The sequence below is a fragment of the Camponotus floridanus genome, unplaced genomic scaffold (genome assembly GCF_003227725.1).
Source record: "Camponotus floridanus strain SB8 unplaced genomic scaffold, Cflo_v7.5 scaffold13, whole genome shotgun sequence".
Classification (NCBI taxonomy): Eukaryota; Metazoa; Arthropoda; class Insecta; order Hymenoptera; family Formicidae; genus Camponotus; species Camponotus floridanus.
The window spans coordinates 1884662-1909930 of record NW_020229248.1 but is presented as its reverse complement, the minus strand read 5'-3'; the positions used below and the strand labels follow the sequence as shown (position 1 = coordinate 1909930).

At 33.7% G+C, this 25269-nt stretch overlaps 4 protein-coding genes across 5 annotated transcripts; 2 read left to right on the top strand and 2 right to left on the bottom strand.

The window, feature by feature from the left end:
• Positions 1–5920: 5920 nt before the first annotated feature.
• Positions 5921–10305, bottom strand: LOC105255085 (ski oncogene). Its single transcript, XM_011264160.3, has 3 exons — positions 9046–10305; positions 8668–8900; positions 5921–8582 (listed from the first exon to the last, which is right to left on the bottom strand). Exons 1-3 carry the CDS (start codon positions 10159–10161, stop codon positions 7688–7690), a joined length of 2244 nt encoding a protein of 747 aa, XP_011262462.1. The 5' UTR covers positions 10162–10305; the 3' UTR covers positions 5921–7687.
• A 4737-nt stretch (positions 10306–15042) lies between these two features.
• On the bottom strand, positions 15043–17377 carry LOC105255105 (pre-mRNA-splicing factor CWC22 homolog). Its single transcript, XM_020028705.2, has one exon. The coding sequence runs from the start codon at positions 17260–17262 to the stop codon at positions 15058–15060; it is 2205 nt and encodes a 734-aa protein (XP_019884264.2). The 5' UTR covers positions 17263–17377; the 3' UTR covers positions 15043–15057.
• A 449-nt stretch (positions 17378–17826) lies between these two features.
• LOC112637092 (THAP domain-containing protein 1 B-like) lies at positions 17827–19837 on the top strand. The gene is made up of 3 exons (XM_025406020.1): positions 17827–18044; positions 18231–18939; positions 19623–19837. Exons 1-3 carry the CDS (start codon positions 17974–17976, stop codon positions 19653–19655), a joined length of 813 nt encoding a protein of 270 aa, XP_025261805.1. The 5' UTR covers positions 17827–17973; the 3' UTR covers positions 19656–19837.
• A 257-nt stretch (positions 19838–20094) lies between these two features.
• LOC105255084 (centromere/kinetochore protein zw10 homolog) lies at positions 20095–24185 on the top strand. Of its 2 annotated transcripts, XM_011264159.3 has the most exons (10): positions 20095–20304; positions 20854–21056; positions 21128–21932; positions 22006–22154; positions 22233–22336; positions 22725–22900; positions 22972–23178; positions 23257–23394; positions 23470–23603; positions 23920–24185. In XM_011264159.3, the coding sequence occupies exons 1-10, from the start codon at positions 20259–20261 to the stop codon at positions 24130–24132; spliced, it is 2175 nt and encodes a 724-aa protein (XP_011262461.1). In that variant the 5' UTR covers positions 20095–20258; the 3' UTR covers positions 24133–24185. The 2 variants fall into 2 exon arrangements, with proteins under 2 accessions (XP_011262461.1, XP_025261804.1); XM_025406019.1 differs by lacking the exon at positions 22972–23178.
• The last annotated feature ends 1084 nt before the right edge of the window (positions 24186–25269 follow it).

Here is a 25269-nt window from a genome sequence, read left to right as displayed (position 1 = left end):
AATATTATATTTTAAGAAAGAAATTCTTCATCTAATCAAGTAGAACTTGAGAGAAATTCAGGCGTAAATTTGTAGTAGAATTAAACATGCGTAAATTTTTAAAAGATCATTTACACGAAATGAGATGTATACAAACCTTGCTTGAAATTTGGTTTTATTGTATTCAATTAATATAAACGACGGTAGTATATTCGTTCTTGCCTATATAACAGAGCTCTCCTGACTTACGCTTAACAATTGCGGGTATTACTTGGTTTCACTTATTTTCTTTCAGGAAAATACTCGTATATGTATATACAATTATATCGTAAAATTGTGCCGAATATTTAGTATTCGTAGATTGCAGATCTATTTAGGTACCATTAACGTTAACTTTGGTTAATATATGAGACCGTAGAAATCCTTCTATATATATTTGTATGCTTCAGGCGTACAGAATTCACGAGAGTTTAACGAAGAATTAAACGTATATGTGTGTATGTATGTATGTACGTGTGTTATATCGCATGTGTATATGTGTCCAATAGGTAGAAAATCGATTCGGTACAAAATCGTCTCTACTTTTTGAATAATAGAGCGCAACTATACGTCCACGATGAAGATGAAACTTTGAGAACGAGCGGACCGCTTTTATAAATCGAGTTTTATTATATTATCGCTGGGAAAATTTATCGCTGTGATGTAGATCTCGATGGATAAGATCTCGTATATATGCCACGAAAAAGAAAAATGTGACATATACATATATATTAATTCGTGCCTTCGCAATCCATGATTATGAAGGCGTAGAACACTTCAAAGAGAAGCGATCGATCGATTTCTCTTCGTTTCTTCTTCTCTCCCTCGTGCGAAAATTTACAAAATTCGAGAGAACAAGAGGTCAGACTTTGTACTTTCGTATTGCACTTTGTCATGTAGTTCAATGACATGCTGAAGTTCTTAAGAATAAATCCTAACGCAGTCACGAGAGACTCTCCTATTCTAATGTTCGATTATAATTTTTTCGCGCGATAAAATAAATAAGAGCGTAAGTTGAAAAAATAAACAATTGCATACAAAAGAGTTTTATTATTCTCTCACTTTCGAACTCGCACAACGCATTCTCGCACGGCGCGTTTTATTAAAGAATTTTCACTACACGCAACTTTGTTTTATCATTAAATAAATTCCCGCTAACAATTTCAGATACAACAACATCTCACCTAAACGATACAAAAGTCGTCTACGACGTCTTAAAAGATGGCTAAACAATCTCAAAAATTTTAAAATCCTAGAAAGAGAATGTTTAAACAATGTCTCAAAAATTTAAGACATTTAAAGAATATCTAAAAAGTTATCTATATAAAAGGCGCTTAGAAAATTTTATAACACCTGAAAGATAGCTAAATGACACTTTTAAAAAATTTAAGATGCCGAAGATATTTATTCGCTGCCGGACACCAGGTCACCCATATCTTCAAAATGTTTTATAAAATGTTTTATAAAACCTATGTAATAATCAAAATAAATATTTCATATGTACATTATAAAAAAATATCAATAAATTTTATTAAAAATTTTTTTTAATTATCATGTATAAATGGTATTTTTTTAAAGAACAAAATATATATATAAGAAAACATTTTAAATATATATATATATATATATATATATATATATATATATATACATACTTAAAATCTATTATACAATTTTTTATTCTACAACAGATATATATAAAAAAAATTTGTTGTAAATCAAAATTGTATGTGTGTATGTATGTATGACCTAATATCCACCATGCGAACAGCTATACACATCCACTCTCCGAAGGTTAATCTCTTGAAGAGGACGTTTTTTTAGGAATGTCTAAAAGACATTTAAATAAATTTCAGATGCTCGTAAAGATGTTCTTGCGACATTTTTCAAATATTTGTGAAATCTAGATAGTTTTATGCGAATTATAGAATATATAAAGACATGCGGGATTATTTTTCTAGTTGCGCTTGAGTAGAATATAAGATTTTGAAAATTTTGAATCTCATTACATGTTTTACAGACTATTGCCGATTATAGATCACTATTTGTCGCTAATAAAATTTTCGCGAAATTGCAATTGCGATACGACAATGTGTCGCGGAGCAAAGTTCCCTTTTCTGCTACATGGCCGCACTCTGACATCCGCACATTGTCTGTTTACTTTGTTATCGCACAAAAACGCTCGCGAGATTATTTTCTAATATATATATATATATATATATATATCTTATCGTCTATTCAAGTAGCTTATTTTTCTCTTCTCGGCATGTGCGTGTACACGTGTATGCGTGCATCGTTTATATCGAATGGCGCGTTCTCGCTTTTATGACTTTCTTGTTTTCATAATACATCAAAACTGAAATGGCACAATACATATGTATATGTATATCACACGATTTGCAAGTATGAATATTTTAATGATAATAGTATCGCCGATGATACGTACGTCATTGTGTATCAAAGATTGGACGAAAATCTGCGCGATTTTCTTCATGTATTGTAAAATGAATTTTTTAGATAAAATAACAGAGAGAGAGAGAGAGAGAGAGAGGGAGAAAGAGAAAGAGAGAAATATATACATAGTATATATAAGAAACGAGTACACGCACATGCATGCACACGTATAGGTCGTATCAGCTAGCATTTACAATGTGTGTTTCGAAAGTCAGACTAAACATATAATAACAGAGATAATATTAGCGAAGCACACGATAAAAATCATTTCCGACGTCTGATCTCGCAGGCTCGCTAGTTAAATGAGCGTCAGCAATATTTCAACACAGTGTTTGTGTATCATAATTATATTAAGCATAACATATATGTCTCGGATATCGTGTGATTTAAGTAATAGTTTGCTTCTTTTTTTTCTCTCTTTATAGTGAAATCAGGCATCGTATGTACTCCATTTTTTTATTTTTTTGTCAATATATATTTTCATTTAGAAATTAAAATACATCATCTCTCTCATCCGCAAAATTGAAATACATCTAAAGTCATGGCAGTTACATGATTTGTCGAAACTGTTTATTATTATTATTTTTTTTTATACATAGACTTCAAATGTATTTGAAACCGAGCTGTATATATAGTTATTAGATATTATGAATATTCTTTACGCGCGTTACATCCTAGGTAACTATGATAAACTTGAATGTATTTATATGTATGTACGCGTGATTATGAAAAACATAGACTATTACATCTTTTACCTTAGGTGGGATGCTTACATTACTGTTTAACATTACAATGTAATGTATCTTATGTATATTGACCGAATGTTACATAGGGCATATATATATATATATATATATATATATATATATATATATGCATAAAATATTCTATTTATTCTACATCATCGATTACTTCATACATTAGCTTTACATTAACAAATTGCTTTGAAAACCTCACATTCACTTCATCAATATATCAGAATCGAGTAGCCGCAGTAATTTTTTTTTCTTGTAAGTATGGAAATGCGAAATTTTTCGCTGTAAAGTTTTTTCTTTGTCCACGATTTGAAGAATTACTGGCACTGTTGCTATATTAAAACAAAAAAAAATAAGAAGGCAAAAATACAAACATATATATGTATGATAAGAGATCTTCGAAACAGTCTCGACATATACGCATATATTTTCAATACATAATCTTCAGCATTGTTTTGCTACACAATAGAAATATAACGCAAGTGATGATTTATATTATTATAATTATCGCTGTCTGCGAAGATATGTATGCATATAGACGTTATCTGTTATACAATCCTGGCTCTCAGTTTTTTGTGTATCCTGCACTTGGGTTATCTTAGAAAATTTCAGTAGGTGAGATCAAGATTAGATCTCTCAAAATCCCTAAAGTATATATATATATATATATATATATATATATATATATATATATATATATACTGAGCGAATGAAAACACAACGAAAAAAGGTGTAAAAATAAATTTATTTTATGTAGCTTTATTTTATTTCACTTTATAAGTCAAACATATTTGCATTCATGTTAAAAAACAGGTGTTTTCCAAATTTTAATGATGAAAATTTACATTTGTTAATCATTCGCTCATGTACGTATTCACTTTTACAAATACATTCACATAATAATAAATTTAAATCGGAGATTGTATCACACATATCACTGGGAACTCCGTCACGTATCTCGGTACAAAAATATCCAAGCGGCGAAAGAAAAATATAGCGTAGCATAGTAAAAGAAAGACAAGGGATAAAAGGCAAACGTTTCTATCACACATTATCGATTGTACGTGTAATAAATGAAAACAGAGTCCATAATATAAAAGTCACTCTCTTACATATGTCATACATACATACATACATACATACATACATACATACATACATACATACATACATGCATACATACATACATACATATATACGTACATACATACGTACATACATACATACATACATATATATATATATATATATATATATATATATACACATATATGTTGTATATATATTTCTATATCTACATCTTTTTTACATGTGCCTATACATATCTTGCTTATTTGTTCATGTTTTAATATATGTACCTCGTATGAATATATTAAAAAAATCTATTTCTCTTTATATTGTGGCGTGTTTAATATAACTTAATACACAAATATTCGCGCGCGCGTAGGTGTGTGTGTGTATGGAGTATTTTCTCATGCAGGAAAAATAATTTTTGTATTTTTTTTCTTTTTTTCTTATATTTTTAATTGACTCGACAATCAACTCGAATCCATATAGAAATAAAAATCCATACAGAAATAATAAAAAAAAGTAATTATATTCAACATAATTTAACATTCGGTCTCTGCTAAAACTTGAGAGATAATCAGAAATTACAGCCAACTGATGTAGCGTCTCTTTTCTTCTTCATAAAATATCTTCTTCCCTTATGTAATTTATCATGTTAATAAATGTGAAAACGCTATTTTCCAATACACTCAACATTTTCTGTATATCTCTCTGTCGCTCTTTCACAGTAGGACCATTAATATATTAAATAACTAAAGTGATATGTGCCAACAATAATATACAAAATAAATATAAATATGTATATATACATATAAAGGATGTGGATTTCCCAGCTGCAAAACTTAGTAAAAATATTAAATATTAATAACAAAACACATTGCAGTCAACAGAAATTATATACAGTACGTGTCCACACGTATGATTTAATTAATTATGCTCTTATCTGTAATATATAGGCTGAAGCACCTAAGAGAATCTGAAATTGAAATATATACTTAAAATATATCTCTATTATTTTTGAGAACTCAAAAAAAATTATAAAGAGAAAAATGTTTGCTTTAGAAGAATATATAATACTAATACATTTTTAATCATTATATAGCGCCTGCAAAATAGATTTTATAAAAAATAATATCTTCATGGAATTAGCTGAAGATAATAATACATAGCTGAATTTTTCATTTTTTGGCAACTTTATTACAAATAAATAAATAATATATATATATATATATATATATATATATATATATGTATAACAAGAAATGTATAAAAATGTATAAAAAAAAGTATAATAAATATGTATAATAAAAAATATATATAATTGTTTTAAAAACATATTTTTAAAATTATTAGTTTTCAAAAATAACTTAAAATTAGTTTTCAAATAACTTAAAAATAGCTTAACAAAAAAAATTAGATATTTCACAAAATATAATCTTAAGAAAAAAAAAATTGTTTGTTATTATTTATCTGTTTAAAGCAAATTTATATCTCTTTAAAAACTTTTGCATTCTTAAATATAACAAAGATATTTCAGATTCTAATGTTAGACATCTCATCCTGTATATTCTGGAAAGAAACATAAATTTTTTTTAAAAATTTAGAATATTTTTGAAAAGAAAAAGAAAAAAAAACAATATAAAAAACCACGATCGTCGACGATTCATTACTTAATAATAACCTTATAAATCATCACTGTGTTCGCCTCAGACCATTAATAAATTAAACAATTTCATAACTACTTAAATGATTGAAAATGCAAAAACAATACATTATCAACAATGATTCAAATTATGGTCCTACTGTATGTATCAAATAAATAATTTCGAAATATCCAAATTTTTTTCTTATTGACATTATTAGGCTTGGACCGAGCTTTTCTTTCGAATAAAAAAGCAGATCCTTATTACATACACAAATCACAAGATTATAATCGTAGCGATTCGTAACATGTATATAACATTTCTGAGTAAGTTACAATGTAGTACGAGCTGCTGGAACACACCTAGGTTTTTGCTTATCGCATATCTAGAATAATAATATAGCACCTAGGTTTTTTGTACTTTAGCATTATTTCGTCATGATAATTAATATAATTAATTATAAACATATACAATGCCACAATGTATTTACATTATGCGATCAAATGACTACCAAAGACGTAAATGGAAAGCAATCTAAATTCATTCTCACTAGAGATCCTCCCTCCTCTTTTTCTTTCTCTCTCTTTTATTCCCTGTACATTCAGGGATCAAAATTATGATCTCGTAAAAATCTCTTTACACTTCATATATATTTAATATACGCGAAGTATCTCATAATACCTATTAAATGTAATAGTTTAATTGGCGCGGTATATTCCCTTAAATGTACTCTCTCTGTTTCATTATAATACAATATTTACAATATTCGACTTTAATCAAAAAATCGATCAATAAAAGTATATTTAACATGGCTATCCAATTCGTGGCATCAGTTTACCACACTTCCCATCGGGAGTATCACTCTTTCTAATCCGTTAACTTATGACTGAAAAATAAAAGAAATCAACGGAGCAACATACGTTTATCATCACGACTATAAATTTAACATAGTGAAATTTATTCGAAAAGTATTTTTTTCGTTCTCCGTGAAACGCTAAAATGCAAACAAGTGTATCTATCACATACATAATTATTAATATAGAATCAAATATAAAGTTATCTTTGCCGATAATAATTGATCGATTTAAATTTTGTGAATACAAAATTCAAAGATTCTATTAACCTGATGGCTTAAGCTGGATAGCACGTGTAATTTACTTATAAAACTGTTTTACTAATAAAAAGTTCGAATTAACTGCGATAACGATTAAAGGCTCGTCGCGTATCACATAAATCTAGACAATTTTTCGTTTCATTTAGAATCATCGTATATATACAGTCTTTTCCACAATTCGTGTTTACAAATTTCATAGCGTTATTTCTTGATGAAGAATGAATCAAAAAGTTCTAAATTATTTTTTCTTGCGAATTAATTTTACTTAATGAAAAAAATAAAAATCAAATAAAATTCACTTAAATAGTAGATTGTTAGACATTTGTTAGACGGATGATGTCCGTGAACCGCGCACCTGATAATATGCATGATGACTCAACGATGACATGTGATTGGATCTGCCTTATTTAGTAATTCCTCTTTCATCATTGCAGAAAAAAAGGACTCTTTAATTCATTTTTTATCAAAAAATAATGCTATTGGTAAACAAAAATTATGAGAGACTCTATATTACACAACATATACACACCTAATGTATTCTAAATTCAGTGCATGCTTATTCGGATAAGCGTCATAATCGCGATAATCGCTGAGCAGTTGTATATATTAAATAATTTTCGCATGTGTTATCCTAATCACTGATTCGACTCGTTATTAGTCACTAGCACATTGGCAGGCTCAGACTCTTTATTATTTGATGGTAAATCCGTAGCGTCGGTTTCCTCACTGCAGCCCTCAGTGCTGTCAGCTGCGCTGGCATGTGGCACCATTGTCGAAGCATCCTCCTTATCTCGATTCTTATCAACTTCCACGACGGCCGTGGATTGTTGTTGCTGCTGTTGCTGTAACTTGTGCATGTGTAGCTGACTACGTAACTTCGAGATCTCGTGCGCGTCCGACTGTCGATGACGTCGTAGCTGCGCATTTTCCGATGCTACGCGACGCGCCAACTCTATTATATCCTGCGGCACATTTAATACCCTCAATCGTTCCTCAAGATCGGCCGCCGCGGTACCATCCGAATCGGAATCGCTTTCCGATGGTGAAGAAGTGCCGACCTCGGAAGAGGCCGCCAATGGAAGAGGCTCTACGGTCACTGTGGACGATGTTACTGCTGCACTACTCTCTTCTTCCTCACCTTCTTTCTCCTTTTTCTCCTTCTCCGGTAGTACAGTTTCCTTTTGACTTACATCGGACATGTAATATATGGGATAAGAATCGACAGCCGCAGCTTGATTCGCCGATGTTTTTTCCAATTTCACATCGGCAGACAGCAATTCTTGTTTCTCGCTCGTGGGACTCGTCGAACGATGACTGTGATGACGATGCTCGTGAGGATGCCGTCGTTGTTGATGAACGGAAGAGAGAGGCGATATCTGACCTATCTGAGTGGGCGTCGATATAGGCGCTAATGCCACGTTAGGCTGGAAGTGCGGCTCGAAACGCTCGCATTCCGAAAGTGGGATGACTCGTTCGGGATGCTGCAGTACAGGTGGACCTCGACTGAGATATGCAGGCAGCAAGGATGAACTAGCAACAAAGAAACAATAAAATTATTTGTCTAAAGGCAAAGGTAAATGTACGCAGTGCTATGTGTAACAATTATGATAATCACTTGTCTCTGTGTTTGCAATTGCTTGCAGTATTCCAAGGCCGAAAAGCGGATGCGCCCCTAGCAGCGAGCTCAAAAACTGCCCATTGCATTTGTAAATATGGATCAGCTGCAGTAGCTAATTGGGACATAGGATGGTACATTCCTAATCCATTGCCGTTATAAATTCCAGCACAGTCATCCTTCCCTGTGTCTTTCTTTGTGCGTTTGGCTAATCTTTCATGTTCGTGTCGCAGCTAAAACAAATATTTATGCACATTCTTTTTAGATACATCTATATTGTTATAAATTTTATTTCAAATACTATTAAGCACTATCATATAGCTTTGTGACATATTAATTTTGGTCTAATATTTAAAGAAAATTTATTAATAGGAATACCTCTAGTTTTCGCTTGGAGTTTTCGTTTAGCACAAAATGCCTCTCTTTCAGCTCACGAAAGAGAATAAGCGATTTGTTGTAATTTTTTTGATCACGACAGAGCAACAAATACGACCGCCAGTTTGCCGAGTCGAAACCCCAGTGACAGGTACGGTTCTCCAAAGACCTATGAGCGTGTCTCACAAAGCGCTGCGGAGAGAACTGGTAGCCGCACTCGAGGCACTCGATGCACACAGAATCATCCGTTTCGAACAGTTCGGCATCAAAGATACCTTTACACTTGCCAAAACACTCATGATACACCTTGAACTTGACAATCATCTCCTCGTCCTCGTTTTTCCCGCACGTTTTCTTATCGAAACAGTCCTGTGTCTGGCCGATCTGAACAGGATCGCAGGATTCCGTTCGCAACAGCAGAGCACTAACAAGCCTCTCGGCGTCGGTCTGAGTAATGAGACCGCAAGACGGGGCGCTCCTCGGCAGAATGGTGGAGTCCTTGAGCTCCTCCAGCTGATCCCGGGTGCAACGCGAGCAGTAGATCTGCAGCTCGTCGCACACTTGATTGATCTGCGGCAGCGAGAACTCTCGCAGCACCGTGTTGAGTATCTGCGGTAAACATAACCTCCTCTCGCCACCTACCACGAAGCACGATATCCTCTCGCCTTCGAGGATCGTCTCGCATCTCTCGGAGCAGCTCTGATCAGGCGCCGTCAATATCGGTATCTGGAACTCGAGCTCGCGCTTCTCGCCCTTCAGATGCTCCACCACCGCGGGACGATCCTCGTCCGAGTCCTCCAACGATCGAGGGATCTTGCTGGCGGATGACAGCGGAACGGGCGTCACTGGACGCTGCGCCTCCTTCTCGACATCCTTCTCGGGTACCTGCGACTCCCCGGGCGACTCCAAGGCGCAGTTGGTCGCCGGACGACTGACGGGCGGTGAGAAGCAGGAGGTTGCCGATTGTTGCTCGTGTAACAAGACCTTACAGTCCATGCCCAGCAGGGCCGAGCTCGGACCCTGCAGGCTCTTCACAGCTGACAGCTGATAGGTCTTGAGAACGGTCTTTAACTGCGGACTGTACGATTGACCAGTGTTGCCGGGCAGTAATGTCTCCATTATTACTGCGCGCGTGTCGTCGTCGGTATCCCGGGAAATACCCCCCCCTCCTCCCCTTTTCCTCCCGGGGAAGAGGGTGACGACCGAAGAACGTATCGCCCGCCGCTCTCTAACGTACGCTCTCGCCGTGCTCGGCGAGTCTCCTCACATCCGTATCTCGCGATTACGTATATTAAATACACGATGTATATACACTTTATGTCATATACCTCGCTATTTCCAGAAGAAGTTTATGTCACGGACACCAAAAGTACGGTTGAACCGAGCATTAGAACGATTGGCATGGCTCGCCCTCCTCGCAATTTCACTCCCATGTCACTCGGGGGCCCCCGAGTAGCGGTGTTACAATCGTCGCGATGATCTTGAACGTCGTCGTGACACGCACTCCGCGTTTTTCGCGCTCGTTCGCGGGTCATCGACTCGCGCGACCGATTCGCGAGACAAGACCGGGTCCATCTCCGAATGAGGTTTTTAACCCGCGCGCATTACGAGAGATTCTCCTCGCGCTCTCTCTCTCTCTCTTTCGCTCGTTCGCTCGTCCGACACGAGAGACCGAGTTACACGCGTATAACCCGTTCGCGCGTTCTTCCTTTCTTCCTCCCTACGTTCGCCCCCTTCGCCGATGCATCGCGTCGCCGATCGAGACAACGATGCGACTACCGTCGCGATCTCGCGACGCCACCACCACTTGCCCCGCGTACATCGTAAAGTCGCTCGTTATCCGTTTCCTTCTTTCCCTTTGTTTACGATATCTCTCTCTCTCTTTTTCGCGCGCGCACGCTTTCACAGGTATAAAACCGCGTTATGCGAATGTCGCGCACATATACACACATACACACACACACACGCGAGCGCGCGCGCGTACAGCGTGCGTCTCCTCTCTGTCGAGTCTCCTTTTCGCGAGTTCCCTTCAATTCCGTCGCAAGCTCCCTCCTTGTTCCTTGCTCCTGCCCTCCTCCTCCTCTCCTCTTTCTCCGCCCCTTCTCTTCCTTTTTCTCTTTCTCTTTCTCTTTCTCTTTCTCTTTCTCTTCCTCTTCCTCTTCCTCCACCTCCTACGGCAGCGACAGCGGTTTTCAACACGGTGTTCTCGTAGCCGCGAATTCGATGCGCGACGATGGCAGGGACTCGAGGCGCACAGTCACGGCGGACCGACGATCCATAATGGACCGAGACCGAGAGACTCTTATAGTCTTATCGAACGCAATCGACGGCCAACGGAATAACACATGTCCTTATACACGTACATACATCTATTTATTTTTCGCACTCGATTGCACGCGCGCGCACATTTTCTATTTATCACATCGCCCTTCCTTCCCACTCGTCACTGCATCGCAGCGCACCGTCGTCGCGGACGGCGCATCTTATCACTGTCCCGTTGGCGACGTCCCCACCGTCGCGTCATCACCGGAACGTCGTCCCCGTCCTCGTCCTCGTCCTCCTCGTCGTCGACGTCGTCGTCGTTGTTGCCGACGATCGGGGCTATCGGGAGCCCGCGCCGCCGCGAATAACACCACCTCCGCGCGCCAATAACAAGGGAGAGGATGTCTCTCTCGGCGATGATACATCCGACACGTCCAGCGAATATTATCGCGTCACTGGAGCGCGACCACCAGCGCGACTACCATCGTCAAGCGAGTAATTTACCCGTCGGCACGTCGCGACGCAATGGCGTATCGATCGCGGCGACGGCGGCGACGACGGCGGCGACGGCGGCGGCGGCGGCAGCGGCAGCGGCAGCGGCGGCGGCGGCGGCAGCGGCAGCGGCAGCGGCGGTGGCGGTGGCGGTGGCGGTGGTAGTGGTAACGAACCGCGTACTGACGACCGATATCGGACACTTGCGAGAGGACACGTATTTCTCGGAGCGGCGCGAGAGCTGCCGCGAACGATGCGTGCTCCGATTCTAGGGTCGACGATGCAAGGGCGAAGATGGACCATCTCCCGATTATGTCAATTTTCTATCGCGAAAAAAAAAAATATATATATATATATTTATTCATTTTTTTACCTTTCTCGATTGTGCATAGAGCAATGGATCTTCGCGATATATACGTACCTATGCGTTTCACGCAAGTTTCTTTTCACCCCTCGCGCTCTCGTGCACGACGACCTGTAGTGTAGATGTTGTTGCTCTCGCTCCATCCTTTTCCCTCGCATTTCTGAGTCCTTTTTGCTCTCGTGCGCGAGCGGAGTCCTGAATCTTTTAGCTCCTTTCTTCCCTCTTTCTCTCTCTCTCTCTCTCTTTCTTTCGATGTGTTGACCGTGTAGAAACCAGAATCGGAGCCCTTGAGAGAGCGAGACTAGTTTCGCTCATGCAAAATTCCCTTTCTCTCTCTCTCTCTCTCTTTCTCTCTGCTTGAAATGAAACGTGCGCGCTCGAGTGCGCGTAGTATTTGGCTAACTCGCGATGGCATGCATTGTCACGTATGTGTGTGTATACGCACGTTAGCGTACTGTCAGCGCGAGCTTTTTGCGCGACCGTATATATGGCGCATGTAGAGCCCGCTGTGTGAATTCCCAACCAGCTGTTATATATCATGTGTCGAGAAATTACGCATAGACCGATTGCATTTTCTCCTCAGCGTATATCTTATTCGACGCGCATCCCCCTCTTTGCATTTCTCTTTGATTTTCAATGGCAAATATATTTTAGCAATCGAACTTTATAAAATTCGATAAAATTCTACTCGTGCGAAATGTGTATATCGAGGATTAATAAAAGAATAAGGATTCGTTATTTATTCGTGTTGTATAAATTTATTTTTAAAACAAAAATCGAAACAGATTCCTCTCTCGGATGTTTGTTTTTCGATTTTTAATCCTCGATAAACAATCTAAAAAATCGTATTTAATTTTTCAACACGTTCCGCGTTGTATGCGTTACATGCATGCGTGAATCAAGCGCGTTATCCGCGACTCGTGTTGCGTGCGCGCGCGCGCGCGAGCTTTCCGCGCGCTCCTGTCATAATGTGCGTGCGGAGCTCAGCCGCGCACGCACGTATACACACACACACACACTCGTACGTGCTCGTGCGTGTGTCACGTCCGCTTAGTGGTAAAAAAATCACCGTAAACTCCGTATGCCTGTCTCGTTCCCCTCTATAAGCATCGCGGCTGCTCCTCCCTTTCCCCTTCCACCTCCTCGCGACAATCGGCCACCTACTGCGCACCGCCACGCCTGTGTCGCAAACAGTGCCGAATTAAGTAAACACAAGTGATGTCACTATAGAATCCGCTCATCTTCCATTATCTCAGAGTTGATTGTGTTTTTATAATTTCCTTGACCTTTGCAATACGATATTTTTCTTTTAAATGTACTATAATTTATACAGGATACATTAATTGATTCGCATACCCATCATCCAGTAAGCGAAATGTGCGCAGATACGTGCCAACAGATTGGCAACAGATTTATTCGGAAATTGCTAACAAATTGGCATCAACAGCCCACGCAGCAGATGTAGATTTTGAAAATGTTCCAACAATATCGTATAAAAGTATATTGCATATTCTAGGAACATTTGAGATCCGGTAAAATGCCATCAGATTGGCAATAGATTTGAAAACTAATATTTATAAAGCTTAATATTTGTGATTTGATTTCAAGAAATTATATCAATAATTATAGATATACGATTTTTCTTTCGTAGTAGCATAGTAGAAAGAAGTCAAAACATTCTCACTCTTCATAAAGATGTTACTCTGTACTTAGCAAACGCGAATTAATTAATTAATACTTTGCATATAAATAAGAGTTAAATAAATCTAATATTCATATAAAAAAGTAGACGTCTGTCTGGAGTGTGTAAATACTTCATACGACTCTGCTCCCTCTTCGAATTCTACTCGGCTTATTCTGAATGTAACGATAAGAGACAACGAAAAGAGAAAAAAAATACAAGCGTTAAACTAGGATTTCGCTAGAGTTCTTCGATATCTATTCTTACAATATATATTTTTTAAAGAGTACAACACGCAAGAAAATAAGGTAAATAATCGTAAAATAATTTTACTTCAACTAGAGATCTATGCGCGATTTTACGGTGAAAAAATCTTAACTACGTTCCTGTATAGTCTCTATCTCTATCTCTCTGTCGCTCTAGAGGAACAGGTGTGTATACCACACGTGTGTATACATACACAGTCGTATACACGCAGAGGCCACAATGCGCATAGCTCGGTTACGACGCGCTGTCGACCAGTCGACCGCGGCGGCACGCGCATTCACGTGAATCGGACGCTGCCGCCGTCTAGTTATGTGGCCTTCCCGTCAAAATAGCTTGCGTATCTCTCCCTCTCTCTGTGCGTCGCGCACGCACTCACTCCACGCGCTACACATACACGCACACGTACACGTGTGTATACGCGCGTGAAACGAGCGCGCAAAATACACATGCTCAAGTTCCATCGTTGCCATCTTGCGTTCATTGTCAGGGCGAAGTATCGCGAGACTCCAATGACGTTTGATAACGCGCTCCTCTTCATCTTTGCTCCTCTTCAAAATATATAGATAGAGTCGTGATGACTCGTACATACAAAAATGTTTCGAAGAAATTAGTCTGAAAATTACATTGAAATTATATATGTAAAGAAATTATTTTAAGAATCGCGCAAATACTTTGCCACTTTCTGAAAATGTTAAAATTATGAAATTAAATAAAATAATACACAATTTTTCTGTATAATAGAGAATATAAATAATGTATTCTAAAGAATTACGCATTTTATAAAAATTATATTTATTATTATCATTTATCTCTAATGCTAACTTGAAATATGTGAAATCGAATAATGTATTTACAATAGATTAATATCAATATATAAGTAGTTATAAAATAAAAAAATAAAGTAAAGTCTATTAATTTAACTTATGCTTTATTTTATTATTTTTAATAATTATTTTATTTTATCTTTTTTTGCCGTCTTACTTTTCTTTTTTTTCTTTTGCATTTTTTTATGTTTCTCCTCCTTTTTGTCCTTTGATTTAGATTTCTTTCCCTTTTGTTTACTTTTCTTTCTTGCCGAAATTTCATCCTCTGACGATGATGAGGAAGAATCCGTTGTTGTAGAAATAGACAAAGCAGAACTAGACGATGAAGTAGATTCATCGGAACTGGAGAGTTCATCCTCTTGAGTATTTAATGCTGGTACGGCAGTTGGCTTCGATCGGGACTTTAAGTGTTCTCTTAAGTCATCTGTCAAACCACCTAAACCAATAGAAGTAAAAAAGTTGATTGCAAAACGTGTATTTTTTGGATCATCTCTGGGAAATAATCCTTCGAATACTTCTTGCAGTGTCGGATCTTTGACTCGTTCGTTCAGTTTCACTAGACCCATGTACTCTGAGAGTTCTTGAAACAGAATCTTAATAAATATTCTGTTGGAACTAGTGGTGTCTTCCTCGTTCAATTTTATACACGACAGTACGCTCCAGGAGATGGAATCCGTGAATAGTAGATGGGCAAAAAATTTCGATACGTTCCGCAATTTGTTAGTATCGAGGCGATGTATCGTGTGATAGGAATCTTTAAAGATTTGTTCAAACGGTGTCACGTACATCTTATTGATGGCGCAAAACCGACCGGCTAAGAGTCCAAAGAACTTCTCGTACGTTCGCATCTCGGCGCAGCAGTCCAAGAACATGTGACATAGTTCAATCTCCTGTCCAGGTTTCAGTTGCATTTTCATCAACTTGTGTGCACATTCTTCGAAGTCGAGCGAGGAATGTATCGTCAAATATATTGTTCGACGAAGCGCAGTCAGATTAGTTTCCGTGTTGTCAAATATTACATCTTTCTTTCCTTCAGCTTGTTCCGCACTGCTATCCTCGTCCGAACTCTCCTCTTCTTCATTCTCGTCATTGTCCTCCGAATCACTGACGTCCGAACCAAGAATCTCTTTACATAATTGCTTATACTTCTCCTCACTTTCAAGATAGGTTGCGTCAAACTTGAACACATTTAATATATCTTGCATATCCATCTCATCATCTAATCTTATCAAATGAGTGATTTGATCTTCCTCTTCCACGAGGTCCAATTCTTGAGGAACAGCTTCATGATCCTTAAATCCATCCTTTCTAATTTGAAACATAACTTCTATCATATATTGGACTCGTTTATCCAATTGTCCTTCGTGCAATATGTTTCTCAACATCTCAAAGATGGCTTCCACACCTCTTCGTGAAACCTCTGTCAGCTTCATGCCACATTCCTTTAAGAATGCTATAGCTACTTCAACAGAATCATCTGTTGGTGTTTCTAATAACAGAGTTAAAATTTCCAAAGCGATAATCTCATAGGCTACACGTTGATTAACCAAGTGTGCTATAAATGTACCTGAGGATATACACAAAGGTTTATCATTTCTTTTAAACCCACGTTTAAATTGCAAAACGAGACGCGTGAGTACCAATTCACCTATATTAGGGAACTTGGAATTGATTATAGCTGTCAGTGCTGCATAAACTGGAGTGAATGTTGGAGAAGCGGCTTGTGCTTGAATAATAGACCGTGCTAACAAACCTCTGCCACGAACAATGTTCTCGCGCAACAATTCCCTCGTTATAATTCCTATATTACTAGTGTTAATCTTATTGATATATCCATGAATAGACTTCTTTAGTGCTTCCCATGCGATGCGTTGATAAGCTGCTCCAGACTTATCAGTTATCTCTGCTTGGAGCATACGCAATTTGGCAGGTGGAATATATGCACCTCCTGTCTTTGAAGTCAAAAGATCCACCGTACGCTTCTGTCGGACCTCCTCTAAATTCTCTTGCGTTTTATCCGGTTCTCCATAATATCTGCTTCCTACCTCTTCTTCCGGCAAATCTTGCTTCCTGCCCCTTTGGCCATTATCCTTATGATCGTCATCGTACCTAAGGTTTTTGTGATCATCGCGTCTGGTACGTCGGTGATCATCATCACGTCTAGAACTTCGATGATTACCGTCCCGTCTGGAACTCCTGTGATCATCGCGCCTGGAACTGCTGTAGTCATCGTTATATCTAGATTCTCTACGATTGTCATCGCGTTTGTGATCTCTCCGCTTGCGATAGCGTTCCTCGTCCTCCTCTTCGTTTCGTTTTGATCTCTTCATATTTCTTGTGTATATAACCTCACACTCATGCTTGCTTATACTTCGTTTTTAGCAAAGAGAGTAGAAGACCGTGGTTTTTAGACTGCTTTAAGGTTATAATACGTGAAAATGTTTTACTCGTAAGACCATAAAACAAATCGACCAATCGCAGTCAAATATTTTTACGTTGGGAGAATCCTTGATTGTGATTGGTCGATTTGTTTGCGATCTTAAGATTACGAATAAAGACGCCTTTTCATGTTGACGCTCAACATCAAAAAACATTGTATAATTAAAGGTGCAATTTCATTGACGCTAAAAAGTAGCGTCAACCATTGGTTGAACAAAGAAGCAACTACTTAATTCTTTGTTCAACCAATGGTTGACGCTAATTTTTAGCGTCAATGAAATTGCACCTTAAAAATAAAGATGTCAATTCGTCATTTTTTGATCATTTTCATCACGTGTTGTTTTCGTTGTTTTTTGATGCTGGAAATAAATATTCCATAGATTTGTGGCTTATGGAATGTCAAGATAAACCATAAACTTTTACATACTAGATCGTTAGCTTTAATACTAAAGATGATGCAAGGATAGCCATTTTCTAGGTGGAAAGAATATCATACCGGGTGCCGCAGAATTCAATATGCAATCTTTTGACAGTAAATATACATTTTAAAGAAAAATTGTGGAAAATATCAAGTGTATATATAGTACATATATAAAAGAAATATGCCAATGTCTTGTAGTATACTTGGTTGTCCAAGTAGATATTCTAAGGGAGGAAATATCAAATTTTTTCAGTAAGTACATATAACCTTTTTTACTTGTTCTTTTTAGAAATCTAAACTAAATATTTTTACCAAATGGAATATTATTTTTGACTTAAATTATATTTTTATATGTATTGTTATATAAACATATATCGAATATTTATAAATGAATTTTTTTTAAATATTGCATTTTGTATATCTTATGAAATATTGCAGCTTTCCTTTCAAAGATGCGTGTCAATTGACAGCCTGGTTGAATGCAATAAAAAGACAAGATTGGACTCCTAGTAAATATGATAGAATTTGTAATGAACATTTTACTACAAATGATTATTTGCATCGTCCAGATGCTCATTATACACATTTAAAACCAACAGCAGTACCTTCTATATTTCCTTCATCCATAAAAAGTAATAGAAAAAATCAGTGCAAAATCATGAAAATAGACAATGAAAATGAAAAAGATGAGATAGATGCTATAGAAAAAAATAGCAAAATTCATGAGAACTGTCTTACAAATATTCACATTAAGATAAACAGTACAATAGAACAAGATATATATGATTCACGTGTTAATATCCAATCAGAAGGTGAAAATATTGAAAATGTACATACAATAGTAGATGTAACAGAGGAATCAAATGTAAATAGTGACATCAATGTAGAAACATATGATCCAGGCACAGTTGAAACGGAAGATCCATGCATGATATCTTCATCAATATATGAATCAATGAATATTGAAGAAAACCAAATAAATGACTATGATAATTTAGACTGTTCAAAGTTGCACCGTATAAAGAAATCACCAACTCTTACTGAAATAAATTTACGCCATAAAATTCGTATATTACAACAAAAATTACGTAGGAGAGATGCTAAAATAATATATTTACAACGGGTTTTAACAAATTTAAAACAAAAGGTATAGTATTGCACATATATATATGTAATATTTTGTATGTTTGATGTTATAATATAGTTTTTTCTTTTATTGTTTCTTTTATATAATTTTATACTTTTAATACTTTGCATGTATGTGTTGAACATAGTTAAATATAAATAACAAGCCTCTACAATTGCTATATAAACATTTTGATAATTTATCTTTTGCAAATTTTTAACAATTAATAAATAGTAAGAAGGAATCTATAACTTTAAATACTGGATGCAATAAAACAATTTGTTTTAATATGTATTATTGATTCCCTAAAGTATGCAGTGTATATATTGGTTAATTTTTCTTTTAAATTATATTATTTATTAATATTTAATATTTTATTTGGAAAGCATACTTACTATGTATATCTGGTATAATATATAATAATAATCATGTTATGTTTTCTGTAAGAATTTATTAAAAGAGCTTACAATTATATTGTTTTAATATTTTTCTTGTATAGATTTAGAAATATTTATCATGATATTTATCAGATAAAGACAATTTTAATTTATAAAAATTTCACAATTATAATAATATAGAGATATATCAAATTCATACAACAAAAATAAAATGTTAAACCAATAAAATATTAAAACACTAAAACCGATTTCCTTAATAAATATATATTATTAATATTACATATTATTTATTTTTACACATTTCAGCAATATATTTTATCTGCCATCCAACGTCTATAAGAAATATTGGACATCATTAATTAATACACAATCAGGCTAACTAAAGGTATTATCAGACATAATGTATTACTACAAACAATATATGTAAACATAAAACTTTTCCTTATGTTATGTCCTTAATTTTCTAACATGCATAGTCTTTATGTTAATTATGTTTTCTTAAGATTTTAAATAAATTTCATTTGCACAAAAATAAAAAAACGTATTTCATTATACATAAAATTATAATTTTCTGAATCTTTTATTCCCTATATATCATAATTATTTTTCTTATAAACATGTAGACAAGTATTGATTATAAACAATGATTATAAACATAATCATTGTTTATAATCAATACTTGTCTACATATGAAAATAGCTTATATTTTAATAACAGCCGGTTAGTTAAAATAGGACACAGTGTACATTTAACCTAATCTATACTATGCCCACTTTAGAAATGGCTGCCTTTGTATCATCTTCAACATTGCTGTTAGTAGTTTAATATAAATATGTATAGAAATCTGTGATTCCTGTGTATTTTTAAGATACACGAAGTAATCAAATTGCGATCACAGAAAAAGTGTTTGATATTTGTATTAAATTTCTTATATATATATATATGTCAAATATGACATCGTTTGTAGCAGATGTATTAACTACAGCAGGTAATGCTTACATATAATGATGTGTGTATGTGCATATTCAAACAGATTGTCAAATTGCAAAAAGATTATCATAAATCCGAGAATCAAGATTTGAATTTAATTTAGATGCTATGCTAAATATAAAATATATAATGTTTTATTCGTTTATTTTTATTAGTTTAGATTTATTCATTGAAAGTTTCATAAAATTAAAGAATTTACTCTGATAAAAAATAAAAAAATGTATGCAACAAACTAAAACCTTCATAAGGACACAAAAATTAAATTTTAATGAAAAAAATTATATTTTCTAAACTAATAAAGATAAGAAGTAAATTTTTTTACATTTAAAATAACAATATATGTTTAAATTTTAGTATTTTCTCTGGATTTATGGTAATTGTTTCCCCAAAATTATAGACAATCAAATCTTAGTAATTATATAAATCTATAGCCAATTTTATTTTTTCTATTTTTCTTTAAAGAAATTATATATGCTCTTAAATAACCATGATTATAATATTTATAATAAAACTATAATTATGATGATCATTGTGTTTTACTATACAGGGAAGTTTGAAATAGTAAATCTTCAAAAAAATATTGCTGAAATACAGAAACAAATGACAAAACTAGAATATGAAGTTAAAGATTTTATGGATGACAATTATGTTGAATTCAGTGCAAAATTGACAAGAGATGTGCACTTAGTTAAGAAGACTGAGCAACTATTGAAAGAGATGGATACTTTGCAGAACAGAATAAACGATCAAGTATATCCTCATCATCTATTATATTATTAAAATAGATTTAGAACAAAATTTTATTCGCTTTTATTATACAGGTTAAAATAGAGTTGCCTGGTTTGACAAAAGAATTGAAAACTCTCTCTCAAAAGTTAAAAGAATCAAACATTAGCTTAAAATTGTCTCATCAGTTGATAAATTTATATGAATATATAAAATCCATAAGGGAAATGCAAGAAGAAAAACGATATATCGATACTGCAAAAACTCTGTGGCAAATACAATCTTTATTGGATAATCCCCATAGTTGTCTGCAAGATCTTGATATATATATGGCAATCAAAGATGAATATTGCAATCTCTTCCGTTCATACTCACTAGAAGTGTCTCAACTCTTACATGATTGTATTTGTTGGAATAATGATGTGAAAGATAGCAAAACAATTATTTCTATTACTATCAAAAGTGAACATGATAACATACAGGAATTAATACAAGCATTGCATATCATCAATAATCTTGACAACTTCTTGCAAAAATTTTTAATGAACTTGATGAATCATGTTATTAATCCTATCATTCATGATCATTGTTCAGTATATGTTATCAAGGAGAGAGTGTTTACCATCGAAATATTGGAGAAAAAAAAGATGCCATGTTTCAAAAGTGTACTGTATAATTTAAAACTGCTCTTTAAATTTCTTCATCAACATCTGAATTTAACAGTTACAGATAACGAAACATTTCTGAAAAAAATGCAACCACATTTGCTGAAGCAATTATCTCATTCTTTAACAACAGATTGTATTTCATATACCATTCCAACTTCTAATGCAAATCTAAAGAATTTCGAGCCTGTTGTCGAAGCGATTAATGAATTTCAAGATTATTTAGTAGAAATCGGTATTTGTGGCTATTTTCAAGATGAAATAGTTTACTTTATGATATCAAATAATTTAACAATGTAAAATTTCAGAATTTCTTTCTAAGGACGAGCTCTTTTTATCAGAGTATACAAATAATATTGATAAACTTTTTATTGATAGAATGTGTCAGGATTTACTAGTTAAAGCTAGAAATATAATGAAGAAAGATCTACATGATTCTATTCGATGTGAGCTACAGGTATCTATTTTTTTTTAAGAGAATATATGTATATAAATATATATATATAAAATTTGATTTTATCTTTTTTTTTTGTAGGAACCACCTTCATTTATCAATAAAGCATTTAAAAATAGTTATGAATTATTGAATGAAAAAACATTAAAGGATATGTCATTTTATTTACCGAAATGTCAAATCAGGTATATTATATTAGTATTTTATATCAATGATTAAAATTTTCTGTTCCTTCACTGCAATCATATTGAATTAACATCAAAATTTAAAATGCATTTTTTTAAAGGAATATATTGAAATAAATTAGTTTATTTGCATGCAATTTGTATTTTATTAATATACATTGATCAAATTTATGAATAAATATCTATCAATCTTGACCAATTTCATAAAATTCATTTTTGCTAAAAAAATGTGTAGATTGAATTGTATGGATATTTAGTATTAATGAAAAAGATCAAATATTAATATATGTGAATTTTTATGAGTTCTACAAATCCTGATGATTTTTTTCCATATCTATATAATCTTGTACAAAAAAGTTAAATATAATTATTATTTAATGTATTCTAGCAAAAGCGTACAAGAAATATTGGAGTTAGCAAGGACAATATTAGATGAAGCTTGCAATAGTTCGGATGCTTGTGCTAGTAGATTATTTTATACATGTAGAAATATATTCGAAATGTATGTTGGTTTGGTGCCCGAACATCATAAAAAATTTTTAGAAACGATACCACAGCAAATTGGTAAGAATAAGAAACATTTAACGAAACATGTACTTATTATAAATATAAAATTAATATATAATTATGTTTAGCTCTGTTTCATAATAATTGTATGTATCTTGCTCATCATCTACTTACATTGGCACATGAATATAAAGATAAATTCCCGAAAAATTTACAAAAAATGAATTTTACATTTTCGGATCAAGTCGTGATATTCCGAGAAGTTGGTTCGCAATATTTTTTAGAACACATGAAATATCAAAAAAATATAATTTTTGACATCATCAAGGACTCAGGTTTATAATTAACTTAGACCCATTGTATATGAAAAAATTGAAACAACTGTAACAAAAATATTTTATATTTATGAATAGGTTTTTCGGGATTGGGACAAACATCTGAGTTACATCCTAGCACCGAGCGTGCATTGAGACAATGCATCAGACAATTGGAATTATTAAAAACTGTTTGGCTAGACGTATTACCTGTAAACATTTATTGCAAAGCTGTTGGTTAGTCAATTTTTTGCATTTTATTATTATATTTTAATATACGTTTTTAATTTCTTATATTAATATCTTTTATAGGATGTATAACAAATTCTATGATTGACGATTTAATATCAAAAGTTATAACTGTTGAAGATATTCCAGCTGATGTAGCAACAGAACTGGTAACTTTATTCAATATGGTGGTAAAACGAACACCACAGATATTTCCTGTAAGTACATAATGAATATATATATATATATGTGTGTGTGTGTGTTATATTATATCTTGTTTATATATACACTTTTATATATACACATATAAAACAAGATATAATATAAAAATATAAAGAAAATTTACAAGAACAGAAAGATTTTTCAATATAAATTTTTATTAGATTTTAATATCATGAAAATACATTTAATATGATAAAGATTTGTTCAAAGTAGCAGTATTCCAACTGGTCCCTGTAAAAGTTAAATGTTAAATGAGAATATTATTTTGTTTGATGAAATACATGATACTAATTCATATTTGGATCATATTAGGATCAACAGATACAACAGCATGTACGAAAATGGGGGAAATTTTTGGAATTAATTAAGATACTTGGTGCATCATTGAAAGAAATCGAAATTAGATGGGGAAATGGGAAAGGATTGTTAGCACAAGAATTCACTGCTGCACAAGTTAAACAACTGATTCGAGCATTATTCCAAAACACTGAACGAAGATCTAATCTTTTAGCCTCTATAAGATAAAAAGATATGTATAAAATATCTATCAAATATGTACAAAAATTTTAAATGTATAAAAAATATAAAAAGTTAAGTTTATATTATTATTTCACACATCAAATTTAATATACAAAAGTCCCAATAGCTATTCAAAAGATATCTATATAATGTTATATAATATTGTGTGAAAGAAATATATCCATTAAAAATAAAGAGTAAAGCATATTCTAATCAATTTGATACCATAAATGAAATACTGATTGTTCAAATGTTTTAAAATACTAATATAAAAAAATCCATAATTAAAATTAAACTTGATATAATCAATAATTATTTTATATATCTTTGTATTTAATTTTAAATCAATTTTAGCAGAATATATTAAGAATTAAATATTCAGATATATTTTCTTGAAATATTAACAATTAACTGAATTGAAATATTAACTATATTAAGATATAAATAAAAAATCCAAATCTAGTTTGAATTATAGTTTAATAATTTTAATTTCCTACTTGTAGAAATTGTGTAAAAACTCAAAATCTTCACTCAATTTTTGTCAAAATTAAAATGTTAATGATAATGCTAAATTTTAAAATACTTACATAATATGTGATATTAACTTGTAATAAACTTGCTTGCATCGGAATCGTGTATTGGGATTAAAATAACAAAAATTTTTAAAATAACTAAATTTCAAGAGACTTTCTCTATTTATATTTATAAATAGATTTTTCGGAATGTTGATGGAAGTATTAGCTTTTAATTTCAATATGTTTAAAATAAAAATCGTCCACTATGCGAAACAATCATATATATATATTGGTTTAGTTTTTGAAAGCATATATGTATACATAGGAGATCGTTTCTAAGAAACATGCGAAGTTTCCAGGCATGAATTGCTTTCATTTATCATTTTTTATTAATTTTTAAACGTTATTGATATTGTTTTAAAACATCATATATATGGACGAATGTTATATATAGCTATTTAGATTTTTTAATGACATATAACGCACACATGCATACACACACCAAAGGCTTATGTATGATGTGTATTACTTCATAGTTAAAATAAAATTAAAATAAAAGAACATCAGCACAAGATTGTTTAAAAAAAAATGATACTGAACATAATATTACTAATAATACTGAAATTAC

Excerpts from the sequence above, each read along its gene's own strand:
- LOC105255085 (XM_011264160.3), bottom strand. The coding sequence starts at position 10,161 with ATGGAGACATTACTGCCCGGCAACACTGGTCAATCGTACAGTCCGCAG. Across the intron at positions 8,901-9,045 it reads ACTCCAAGCGAAAACTAGAG|CTGCGACACGAACATGAAAG; the intron begins GTATTCCTATTA and ends TATTTGTTTTAG. Across the intron at positions 8,583-8,667 it reads AATTGCAAACACAGAGACAA|TTCATCCTTGCTGCCTGCAT; the intron begins GTGATTATCATA and ends CTTTGTTGCTAG.
- LOC105255105 (XM_020028705.2), bottom strand. The coding sequence starts at position 17,262 with ATGAAGAGATCAAAACGAAACGAAGAGGAGGACGAGGAACGCTATCGC.
- LOC112637092 (XM_025406020.1), top strand. The coding sequence starts at position 17,974 with ATGCCAATGTCTTGTAGTATACTTGGTTGTCCAAGTAGATATTCTAAG. Across the intron at positions 18,045-18,230 it reads GGAAATATCAAATTTTTTCA|CTTTCCTTTCAAAGATGCGT; the intron begins GTAAGTACATAT and ends GAAATATTGCAG. Across the intron at positions 18,940-19,622 it reads TAACAAATTTAAAACAAAAG|CAATATATTTTATCTGCCAT; the intron begins GTATAGTATTGC and ends TACACATTTCAG.
- LOC105255084 (XM_011264159.3), top strand. The coding sequence starts at position 20,259 with ATGTCAAATATGACATCGTTTGTAGCAGATGTATTAACTACAGCAG. Across the intron at positions 22,901-22,971 it reads AACGATACCACAGCAAATTG|CTCTGTTTCATAATAATTGT; the intron begins GTAAGAATAAGA and ends AATTATGTTTAG. Across the intron at positions 23,179-23,256 it reads TGACATCATCAAGGACTCAG|GTTTTTCGGGATTGGGACAA; the intron begins GTTTATAATTAA and ends ATTTATGAATAG.